The sequence below is a fragment of the Trachurus japonicus genome, chromosome 20, assembly GCF_045865225.1.
Source record: "Trachurus japonicus isolate A0001 chromosome 20, Traja_1.0".
NCBI classification, from domain to species: domain Eukaryota; kingdom Metazoa; phylum Chordata; class Actinopteri; order Carangiformes; family Carangidae; genus Trachurus; species Trachurus japonicus.
The window spans coordinates 27,368,733-27,380,962 of NC_140926.1; the positions used below are offsets into that span (position 1 = coordinate 27,368,733).

A 12,230-nucleotide genomic window follows, 5' to 3' on the forward strand; every position below is an offset into this window, starting at 1 on the left:
CGATCGTGGAGCAACTTCTTGCAGGACCGTTGCTTTTGTACTCCATCCATCAGCATCCTCAATCCTGACTGTGTTGGTAGTCAGTGGAGGGAGATGCTTGGTTGTTCTGTCATAGAATGACTTTTGCATCATTTTCTGTTGTCGTAGCTTATGTTCAATCTTTGAGTGATTCTTTTGCTGTAATTTGTCATTTTGATGACTCGGCAATGTTGTTCGGAGCTTCCTCTTCATCAGCAGTTCAGCTGGTGATAGGCCGCACTGAAGAGGTGATGCTCTGTAGCTCAATAAAGCCAGATAGGGATCCGAGTCACTATCAGCTGCTTTCTTTAGGAGTTGCTTGAGAATGTGGACTCCTTTTTCAGCTTGCCCGTTTGATTGTGCATAGTGTGGGCTTGACGTCACATGCTTGAAATCATATTGCACTGCAAACTTCTGCCATTCTTTGCTGCTGAAGCAGGGGCCATTGTCGCTCACCACGGTGTGTGGGATGCCATGCCTGGCGAAGATAGATTTAGCATGTGTTATGACACAAGTTGATGTTGAGCTTGTTAGTAGCGCCATCTCAGGGAAGTTTGAGTAAGGAGTCCAACATCATAACATTTGTAATTTGTCTACCTTTTCTTCCGTTTCAAAGTCCTGTAGGTAAGTTGGTTTCTTTCTTTCCCTCTTTGGGTTCCGCCTTGTTCTCTCAGCATCGTCTTCTTGCTGAGGCACCTTCAGTCTGTTTTGGAGCAGTCTCAGAAACATCACTTTCATTATCATGACTTGATGCATTTTCTTTGTTTTCGTCAACCATTTCTCCATCGTCATGACTTTTTGTCTGTACATCTCTATCACAATACTCAATGTGTGCTTCAGATGTTTGTGTCCCTTTTTCATTTGCTGTTTTGGTTGTGAATTTCACTAACCTGTGCTTTTGGACTTTTTCTGTGTCTGGATAGTACACCAGATAAGCTGGGCTGTTTTTATCATATCCTATAAAAACACCTTGCTGGCACCTGGAATCTAACTTCCCTTTCTCTTGTTTGTAGGCAAAACAGATGGACCCGAACTTCTGCAGTTTGGAAACATCCGGTTTCACACCTGTAAACATCTCATATGGAGTTTTGCTTGTACGTCTGCTGTAGCACCTGTTTCTCACGTAAGCAGCTGTATGTACAGCACAGTTCCATAGTTTATGTGGTAAGTTACTCTTTAGCAGTAAACACCTGCCCATGTCATAGAGAGTTCGCCAACCTCTCTCTGCTGTGCCATTTTGGTGTGGCGAATAGGGTGCTGACTTTTCATGCCTTATCCTATTCTTGGTCAACAGTTCTTGGAAATCTTTAGTTGTAAACTCAGTGCCGTTGTCTGAACGGACGCACTTGACTTCACCATAAGGTGCTATGTCTGCCAAGAATCGTTCTGTGGCATGAACTGCATCACTTTTGGCTTTAAGGAAGTACACAAACATGGTACCCGAGTAGTCATCTGTAAAAGATTGAGCATTGAGCTGTGTCCCTCTATGCTCGGGGTTCGCATTGGACCTGCTAGATCAGTGTGGACTAGCTGTAATGGTTTTGTAGCTTTTCTGTCTGGCTCTCTATTTCTACTCTGTGTGAATTTTCCTTTTGTACACACTTCACATATCTGAGTTGGCCTGACCACACTCCCATTTATCACCATGCCTTTTACAACACCTTGTAATTTTTGTACATCTTCATAATTGCAATGGCCCATAATCTCATGCCAGGTTTGTATGTCGTGGGACACTTTACATTTATCAACACTCTGTTCAACAGTTGATAAATAATACAAATTTGCCACTCTCATGAATGTCAAACCTGCTGCCATCTTTTGTGATCATGTGACTGTTCTCTTTCTTGAAGGTGACTGTTGCTCCTCCATTTGCTGCTCTCGCCACTGAGAAGATGTCTTGGGGGTACGATGGCATGTAGAGTGCTCGTCGAAGCTGTGCTCTGTGTTGTCGTCCGGTGCTGTCCAGGAGATGAATCACAGCTGTCCCTCTGTGTTGGGCGATTCCGTTGCACTTGGTCCCATCTGCCAGCTCGACTGCGTGGGTCTCTGGCTGAAATGTGTCGTCGAAGCTCACAAACTTGCTCATGTCGTTCACGATGTGAGAGGTTGCTCCTCCATCCACCATGATGCCTTTCATCTTTATGTTGTCTGCTGGTCTCTCAGTCTTTGTATGTCTCGCCATGAAGAGATGGTCGTCATCACCTTCTTGCTCTTTCTCTGCAACTTTTCTGGCACCATCTTGTTCTCCCTTTTTCTCGCACAGGGATTCTTTATGTGTGCTGCTTCTACAGTAACTGCACCACACTTTTCGAGTACATTGTCTTGCTATGTGTCCTTTTATTCCACACCTGTAGCATGTCACACTTACATCTTCATGTCTTTTGTTATTAAAGTGTGTATTCATATTTTGCTTGTTATGCTTTATGTGTGTTTTCATTACATTGTCCGTTGATTCAGCTGTTTTCATCTTTTCAGCTTCTTCATAGATTCTCAGCCTCCTCTTAAAGTCTGTGAATGTAACTTGGTCTTCATTTTGTGTTACATGGACAGCTAGGGGCTTGAACATGTCCGGTAGCCCGCCAAGTATCATGGCTATGATTAGTCCATCACTCATAGTTTCACCTGCATTTCTCAAAGCAGTGATAATATTTTCCGCTCTTATAATATAGTCTGTGACACTTTCGTTGTCTGCCATCCGTAGCTTGGTCAACGATGTGTATAAACTTATTATTCTTGGCTTGCTTTTTCCCGAATAATGTTCTTTCAATATCTTCAGTGCCTCCCTGCCTTTATCGGCAGCGTCATGTCTGATTAGCGACAGGCTTTTATCATCTATTAGTCTTATCAGTTCAGCATAGCAGTCAGCATTCTTCCGTCTGTCCAGAGCTAACTGCTCTTCACTAGCATCCGTGGGCTCATGCAAAATAGTCTCTTTCAGGTTTAAGCTGTGCAGGTGACCAAGAAATCTCGTTTCCCAAAGGTCATACTTATCTTCTGTTCCGTCAAAAAAGAGTTGCGGCGATAGCATCCCTGCCGCTCCTTTGTTCGTCATCTCTGCACGTGTTTTGCGGCAGTCTTGTTAGCCCTTAGCTCTGGCGTTCGCGTAATGCGTCGCAACGCTCCTCATAACTTTGCCCGGTACTTATCTTCAAGTTGGCTCTCATTCTCTGCCACTTCTGTCCGTCATTAGCCGCTAGCGGTGTCCGAAGCTGTCTGGGCCCATAACCTGTTAAGGATTTTCATTCAAACTCCACTTCAGTACAGCTTCCACCATTGCTTTATGTTCCATTCCACCATTGCTTTATGTTCCATGAAAAGATGAAAACAGCTGAATCAACGGACAATGTAATGAAAACACACATAAAGCATAACACAATGAGTAAAGGCGCTTTCTTTTACATTGCTTAACACTTGTCGATAACCACATTTTGTCAAATGAAATCAACATGGCTCCCCATTCCTCAGTATACATCTTACCATGATCACAGTCTGCACAGTCTTGAATAGACAGACAATACACACTTTAACATCCTGTTTACATCTCCTTTTTATGTTCTTCCAAGTGTTGTCGTTGCGTTGCCGGCACTCGCGGTGGCACTGTTGTGTCGAGCGCTGACCGTCTATGGCACCGTCATAATTCCTATCGTATGATTAGTGAATGAATGATTATAATTTAAAATACAGAAGTCTACAAGTGTGACTATGTTTTCTTTGAACAAGCATCAGTGAACCATGTCAGATAAAGATGCCTGGCTGAAATTAACGACTTTTGTTTTGGTTTCCATCAGCGGAAGCTGTACATTGGTCAAATCTGTCAGGGCTGTAAATTCTCGTAATGTTCGTGACTTATTGTCAGTTAAATTGAGGTCACATTACAGTTTACATTGCTTAAGCTGCGTTCACACCGGACCTTTTGTTTTTCTCGCTGGCGACGAGTTTACATGTTAAGTCAATGCAAACGAGCGATTGAGCGTTTAATTGTTCAGGCGAAAAATCGCTAGGGCTCCGAGCGACAGCAACCGAGCTCAAGATGAGAAATCCCAACTCTCTGGCCGTCAGTCGCTCAGCGCTGATTGGCTGCCGTAATCCCAGTGGTGCCGGTGTAAACATGCCGGGAATGTTTACACCGGCACCACTGGGCATGATGGGCATGACGTCATCAAAGCGAAAATGCGAGTCTGTGCCAAATTGACGAGGGAATGCAGCTGAGCGACGGAGCGTTTTTTTTTTTTTTTGAGCAATACGAGCGACAGCGACAAAAATAAAAGGTCTGGTGTGAACGCCCCTTTAGAATAGTTGAATAGTTTAGCAGTTAAATACCGACCTCATTACGGCCGATTGGCCTCAAACCATTACGCAGCGTCACCATCGTTACTCATCTTTCAGACGATGTAGGCCAAACTTTGTGCAAAATTCTATTTTTGAGTAAATCCGGGATGAAAGTGTGTATTTTTTTTTTCGCATTGGATAATGCAGGCGCACGGATTATACGTCAGCCTGTACACGATTCACCAGCCACTGATATTGGATCCGTAATCCGTCATTCAAACGTCTGAGACACACACACACACACCGAGCTCGGTCTTGCCCCAAGCTTTGAATGTCCCGCCTGCTCGATAGCGACCAATCAAATTCGTTTTCCTTACTCGGGTAAACTCGTGTTGCAGCTCGTGACAACTCGGCGCGACAAACAGGACAAACGGCCATTTCTGTACACCTTTAAATAACTCAATAAACAGCCCATGAAAAAAGTATTTTTTCCAGCAGATATCCTAGTTACAACATGACTGAGCTAACTAACTGGAGTAGTTTCATGTCGTGTCCGACACTGGTCCGACAACGGGAGGGTTTTAACAGCTGACGTCCTGATGTTGGTTTGCTGCTGCTGTTAGCTGTTAGCAGCAACGAAGCTAACGGCTACGATAGCCATGACTCAGGGCTCTCAAGTCTCACGCATTTGGCGTGTGACACACGCATTCCCACCCGTTCACACGCTCACACGCCACACATTGTATTTCTCACGCATTTAAATTACCACGGTGACGTCCATCAGTGGCTTTAACAGTGGAACAGATTTGAGGACGCACTGATCACACGAGAGAGGTGAAGAGACAACAACACTGTTACCTGTTGTAGCCTACTGGCCTCAGCCTGTACCATCACTAAAACACCGACGACCAGTGAGTAACAAGTCAAAAAGCCGCCGACACTGATCACTGCCTGAGGAGTTTGAAAGCAGCCTCTTAACTTCATGAACGCAGCTCAAACCGAGCTGGTGCCTGAGCACGGCGACCAAGCTTTGATAAACACACACACATTTTTAATTTAAAAAAAAAAAAAAAAAAGCGCTCATCGCGGTGCAGCTGAGAGCAGCGGAGTTTCCTCTGCTGCAGCTGATCAGCTGACATGTGGTCAAGACGAAGCTGTCACAGTCAGGTGTCTCTCATCTCATCTCATTATTATAGACTTCACCCTCAGAGCTGTCTGTCCTCAGACTGTCCTGACCTGTCCCTGAACATCACACAGGGACAACATGGAGCTGCCTGTGTGATTGGTTACTGAGTTTTAATGTTTACATCAGGCTGCGTTCAACTAACCAGTCAATGCTACTGTGATTTATACAGTAATCATAGTGTAGTGGCAGGAAAGACCATTGCATCTGTATCAAATATTGTGTTGAATAAGTTCAACTTGAGGAAAAATGTTTAGGGTGTTTTCACTGTTCCTAAATGTAAAAATGGATCACATTGGACCCTCAACATTATTTAAAGGTTAAATAATGTGTTACTTAAACATTTTTCATTGTGCTGTGCTCTAAAAATAAACTAACAAATGCTAGTGTAGAGTCCTGTATAAGTGCCCAAAATAAGTGATTTGAGGGCATCCTCCCCAAAATTTTGTGCACGCAATAGCACATTCGCATTCACTGTGCCCCCTCCAATTTTTGGGTTGCATGATGCCCGTGGTTAACTTATTCCAGTCATAAATCATAAATATTTTTGTTTGAATGAATTTATGCGTCATTTGTCAGACATCCATCCCCACTTCAACCAAATCCCCGCTGCCGCTGGTAAAATCTCACTCTGAACTCACTTCAAAACTTGAGAGCCCTGCATGACTAGTTGCAGAGGCGTGCACACAGAAGTGGTGGTGTTTGTTCGGTAATTTGTTTTGTAGACTTGACAAACATCAGATTAGTCAGGGCGGTTTTGGCAGCCCGGAGCCCCCACATTTGGTGCCTACACCGGTGGCTAACGCTACCAGTTAGCCGCTCGCTAGAATGCTACTACGGGGTTGAAACAGTGTTGCACAAAAACCCGCCCAAGCCCGCCGTCGGGGGGGTGGGGGGGTGGGGGGGAAGTGCGCTCCGGGGGGGGGGGGGGTCGCTACTTGTTGAAGACGGCTCGGACCAATTGTTATTGATATGATGCTCATCATATGGTTTTATGCACTGTTTGTGTATTTTGTAAAGCAATAATAAAGTTGTTTAAAAAAAAGAAGAAAAAAAAAACAGCTGTGCACTTGCCGGTGAGAAAAAAAAACGCCAGGAGGGTTTGGAAAGTTGCCAAACCCTCAGCTAGAAGTTTGAAAACACCGCGATCTAGTGTGTTGGAGGAAGGACGGTGCCAGCGTGCGTGACGTGAGCTGAAAGTAGTGGGAGTGTCTGTGAGTTGAGCACGTCGGCCTGTACTGTGTGTGTGTGTGTGTGTGTGTGTGTGCGTGAGTGAGTGAGACTGCTGTCTGCTGAACAGAGGATCACAGGAAGAACGATCTGAAGTGCCCGTTTCGGATACAAAAACCCGCCGAACTGATCCGAAACCAGCCCAATTTTTATCCACCCGCCCAAACCCATTTTTTCCTGCACAATAGATTATAAAAACGCCCAATTGGGCGGGAACCCGCCCAATCTGGCAACACTGGGTTGAAAACCGACTTCCGTTGTGGTGTGACGCAATGGATCATGGGAAAATAAAGTGGTGGATACAGTCACATTGTTTACATTGTGTGTGAAATTTGGTGCACGCTTGTGTCCTTTCTGTAGCGCGCACACGCTGGACTGGACACTGTTTCCCTTCCCCCCTCCCCCTCTCTCTGCTGTCTCTTTTTCTTCTACCTTTTACATCTTATATGGTCATGATAGTGTGTGGGAGATGGCATTGGGACTCACTTGCGTTGGCCCGTGCCTTGCCCCGATCTCCTGCAACATCCTGTGCTGGTGTTGGCCAGATAGGGGGAGATCTTGTGTTGTTTTTGACTTCATGGTTTGGAGGGGGGCGTGTTTTGGAGGAGGCATGGTTTGGAGTGCCTGTGGCTTGGCCCCGGCTGCAGCTAGACCTTTCTCCAAAGTTTGGGCTACATCAGAGGTGGGCAACCTCTCTGGTTTAGAGAGGGCAAGCTCATTTTGGAAAGAAAAAAAAAAAGAAGAAGAATAGGCTAAATAATGGCCATTCACTTTTTTGTTCATTGTAATAGTCATTTCTTTGGACATTAAGGTGCTCATGTGACATTGAAATAATTTATTTTTTCCTCCATGAACTACAGAAAAGGTTGTGGCTCTGAGTGGGTTTTGATAGGAAAGGGCCCTCTTTTAATGCTAAAGGTTGCCGACCCCTGGGCTACATCATCTGATAGATGAGTGATTACACAAACAGATTTTCTCTCTTCCTCTTGTCAAGAGGTGGGTTCAAGCCCCCGAAAGAGTGATGATGATGGCATATCAAAATGCCAGATGTCCTCAACTAGTAACATGAGACAGTTTCCTGATGGTGGCGTTACAGCATTCAAAACTTTGAAAATAAATTCATAATAGATCAACCATATGTGCTAGAGTTTTGCAACTTTCACTTTAAAATGGCCTATTTTTGTCTATAAAAAATTGCCCGGCCTGACCATTGCTGTATATAATTATGTATATTATTATGTATATAATTAGGCTATTATTATCATTGTTATTATGGGAATACCGCAGGTGACTCTGACTCACACTCCAGCGCAGTAGGTGGCGGTAATGCACCTTAACGTTGGTGCCACCCGCCATAAATGACACAGAAGAAGAAGAAGGTGCATACCGTCCTGCTGTCTGATCGACACTGAATGAAAGCGCCCTAATTCCGACTTCAAGATGATGACATTTCTACCGAAACTGTTGCTGCTAGCGTTATTAGCCTTCCCGGCGACTGTTCTTATCAAAGGTAAGACTATGATACGGCTACTGGTGGTGACGAAGGAAAAAGAACAGTGTTTATAATTAGCTAGTTGGCGTTAACGTGCTAATGTTAGCATGCAACTAGCCGCTGTGAGGGAAGAGGCCGTTCCTGTTTTAGACATGTGCCAGTTGAAGTAACTGGATATAAAAACGAGACACCTCTTGATCATTCGTGCCTTTTTTTGAGGTATCTCCTCGAAGCGTTTAATCAGTGTGGATAGCTCATGTCAAGTGTAACGTTAGTTAATGTTAGCTTCGTGTAAGCGGTTTTTCTGTCTGCTTAGACTGACGTGTCCTTAATGTCTCCCTGTTAGCTGATAGCCGTGAAGCTTAGCGTTGCTAACGTCTCTATTACTCAGCAGGTTTCTTGGATAATATAACGAGTTAAAATGTATAGTAAATGTAGAGCTAACTCCTTTGTCGCTTATCGACAATAAGGCTTAGTAAAGTTGATTTTATCAAGTTGTCTCACTCTCAGATGACTGCAAGAGAAGTCCCACTGACTGGGTTAGGCTATATGCAGTCTGTATTATTTAAACAGCCAAACTTCTTTATTGAAAATTATAACTTCTTCCTACCTGATTTTTTTTTCATAATTATTTGTTAAGGACGTGGCGATATGTGGCTGAAGGTGATGTGCACTTTGTATCCCACAAAAATAACTGAAAAATATACTCTACAAAGTCATGCATATCATATTAAGGTGCCTCAGCAATCTTTTCTGGCAAAGATTGGTAGATTTAAAATCTAAAATTTTAAATTTTAAAATCTAACGTTATCACATTGAGCTGTAGTAGGAAGCAATTGTTACTTTTATGTGTCCTCATATTTGAATTCTAAATTTCCTTGAATTAAATCCATTAAAATATTTTCTTCAAATCGACCTTTCTGAAAAGTTATCACCAAATCACATCTAAATAACAAGAATGTAATTAAATTGATGCACTGGATCATTTATTTAACTGATGAACCATACATTAAGAATGAGCACAGCATGGATTAAGTGTTAATTAACTGTTAATTAGTTAACAAATTGGGACAAGATTGAGTCAGCACTTTTGACCATATATAAAACTATGAAAGGGATAAATTATGAGGTGAGGGCCTTGATGGCGGATGTTCTTTTCATTCTCTTATGAACCTGAAGCATGTGTAAACAAATTTAACCACAGAAGAAATTTACAGACTTGCTGTTAAGTGACCTTTAAGTTAACTTCCTTGCCCAGTGGCTCTTGTTTTGAGAGTAAAGGAGAGAACTGCTGTTTTGATAACCAGAGGTTGGTTGTTCTTGGATCTAGGGACAGGGGTTAATGCCCAGGATCTGACAGAAGATGAGGAGGCTGAGGCTGTCGATGAAGATGTTGTGGATGACGTGACAGCTGAGGATGAAGACGATGAGGCAGAGGTGGAAGATGATGAGAATGCAGAACTTGTGAGTCACTGAGAGATTACACCTTGGCTAAAATATAACCACTTAATGAGTAAATATTTAATTTCAACATATTGTGAAATTATTGTGTGTATTGCTCTTTCTTTCTCATGTGAAAAAACAAACAAAAAGACATGAGGCCTCGGCAGGGCTCCAGACTGCAACTAAATGGTCCGTCCCTTCTGCTCTGCCTGTCGAGTAGTATTGATACTTTTAGAAATTAGTAATGTGTCCAGGTGCGCCGTTATGCATTTTTCTGCGTGTGTGTGAAAGACAATAACAGAGAAAGAGAAAGAATTTACAGTCTGCAGTCTGCCAGACTCCATGTGAACGCAGCCAAAAAGCAGAAAAATCTCTTTGTGGCAGAAATAATTTATTCGTGGCAGGCTGGCGGCCCATGAATGTATGGCAGTGCTCCAGACTAAAATTTGAGACAGTGCGAGTAAATTTTTCATCTACTCGCGCATGTGCGACCAGTAAATTTGCAGATTTTTTATTTTTTAAAGACCCGCTAAAGAGGCATTTTAAAATTTGTAAAAATGCTCTGCTATGACTATTCTTTGATTAAAATTGCTTACCCACACAAAGTTGTTTAAAATAACTCTTCAAGACACTAAAAACACATCCATTATTTCTCCCTCATTGAAAAATTCATCTTCTATTAATATGCATGATTTGCGCCCGGTCTCCGCTGCTGCCTGGTCAGGGTTGCTAGGTAACGGCAGTGCGCGTCAGGGGCAAGGGAGACAGAAAGGTGATGTCAAAAGACCACACAACACGAGTCTCCCGTTTACGAGGCGGCAACGCTGCCGTTCAGCCACCGCAACGACCGCAATGTACACACTAGGGGTGTGAACGTGTACTAAAATATGTACACGTGTACACTGTGCAATTGTTTTCGTGTACACGTGTACACGCTTCAGGACCGCTAGATTTCGCTATAGCCTTATTTTTGTTTAGTCTGATATTCGCAGCCGGTGGAAGCACTGCCACTGCACGCCACCGTGCCGAGCCCCGACGGAGCCCGGAGCCCGGTCCCGGCCCCCCCCCCCCCCCCCCCCCCCCCGGCCCGGCGATGCGGGAGGCGCCGCGGATGAGGAGGGCTATGGGGCGAGTGCTCCCCCAGCCGCGGCTCGAGCCCCGAGCCCCGCTGAATCGCAACCCAGCCCGCCCTAAGTTACTGACTTCCCTCTTACCATGTTCTATAACGTAGGCTGAGCTCACTCCGTGATACGCCTCAGACACTCAGACGACGCATGCCGTATTGATAAACAATGCACTTGATAGACTCACGAATTCAAATCGAAATGCAGCACTCACTCAGTGACAGTTTTTTATTTTATCGGCAGCAGTGAAGGTGTGTGGTGGTGACTTGGCTCTTAAAAACACAGATACCTACAACAAAAAATGCCCCTCAATTAGGCTACTGAGATGCAGATTCGCACGGGACTAGTTTTACCACGGGACGTCGGTCTTTGGTGAAATATAACTAGGTAATTTGCGGGGGAATTTTTACTGACATGGCGCATTCGCACGGGATTAAGATCACAGACGTCCTCCGCAATTATTACACATTACCAGAGGTCCCCAGGTAAAACTAATCCCGTGCGAATAGGGCTTTACACGAAGGTCTATTCATGTTTTATGTTGGAAAACAGACAAACAGGTCTGTTTAGTTTTACCACGTTTTATATTGACCCAGTCCGGAATAAATACTGGAATGAATAAATTCTTGTCTTAAATGACTTTTATTGATTTCATTCATGTGCCAACAAACTGGCGAAACAAAGATCCTCAAACACAGTAACAACACCTAAATGTAATGTATAGGCACAAATGTGCTGTAATGTAATGTGCATCAGCAAAATATAACTAACAAAACCTGGCCAAGGTGAATTTCCCACGGGGATTAAAAAGTTATTTTTCAGTCTTCACTCATTCATTCATCATTTGTTTGTTCGTTTATTCATTCATTCCAGGAGCTCAACTCCGTTGTGGTGGACTGGCTGGTTGAAAAACTCTAAAACACAACGTACCTCAGCCAGAGAGAGAGAGAGAGCACTCACTTACAAAACTGAGTTACATAGAGGCAACTTAGCCCTCGAGATCCTCCAGTTGCATACGTGCATGTAAGCATACTGTACTAGTGATACAAACTGGTAGTCCAATGAGGAAATAAGAAAATCCAATCCATGAAGTGCAGAACAGCAGGTTAAACAGAACATCAAGTCTAGGCGAACCATGGTGTCACATTTTTAACAATGACAAAACTGTCTTATTTAGTTTTTATAGTTTCTTTTTCTCCCCCCTTCACATTTCTATTTTATTTTCACAATTTATTTTCTTCTGTGCTGCTCAGAAAGAAAGCAAATAAAAAAATAATAGAACAGAATTCTGGCATACAGAATAAAAAAGGCTTCTGTGCTGCTCAGAAAAAACTAAAAGAAATTAAAATTAAAATAATAGAACAGAATTCTGGCATACAGAATAAAAAAGGCTTCTGTGCTGCTCAGAAAAAACTAAAAGAAATAAAAATTAAAATAATAGAACAGAATTCTGGCATACAGAATAAAAAAG

At 43.4% G+C, this 12,230-nt stretch overlaps 1 protein-coding gene across 4 annotated transcripts in view; it reads left to right on the forward strand.

The window, feature by feature from the left end:
* Positions 1–8,081: 8,081 nt before the first annotated feature.
* Positions 8,082–12,230, forward strand: part of ssr1 (signal sequence receptor, alpha) — a 54,932-nt gene continuing 50,783 nt past the window's right edge. For all 4 annotated transcript variants that reach the window (XR_015034476.1, XM_085762727.1, XM_085762726.1 and 1 more), the window contains exons 1-2: positions 8,082–8,210; positions 9,523–9,656. Coding sequence is in view for 3 of the 4 variants with exons in the window: in XM_085762727.1 (XP_085618853.1) it covers positions 8,141–8,210; positions 9,523–9,656 (204 nt within the window). In the remaining variant the exon portion in view is untranslated. The remainder of the gene's footprint in view (positions 8,211–9,522; positions 9,657–12,230) is intronic.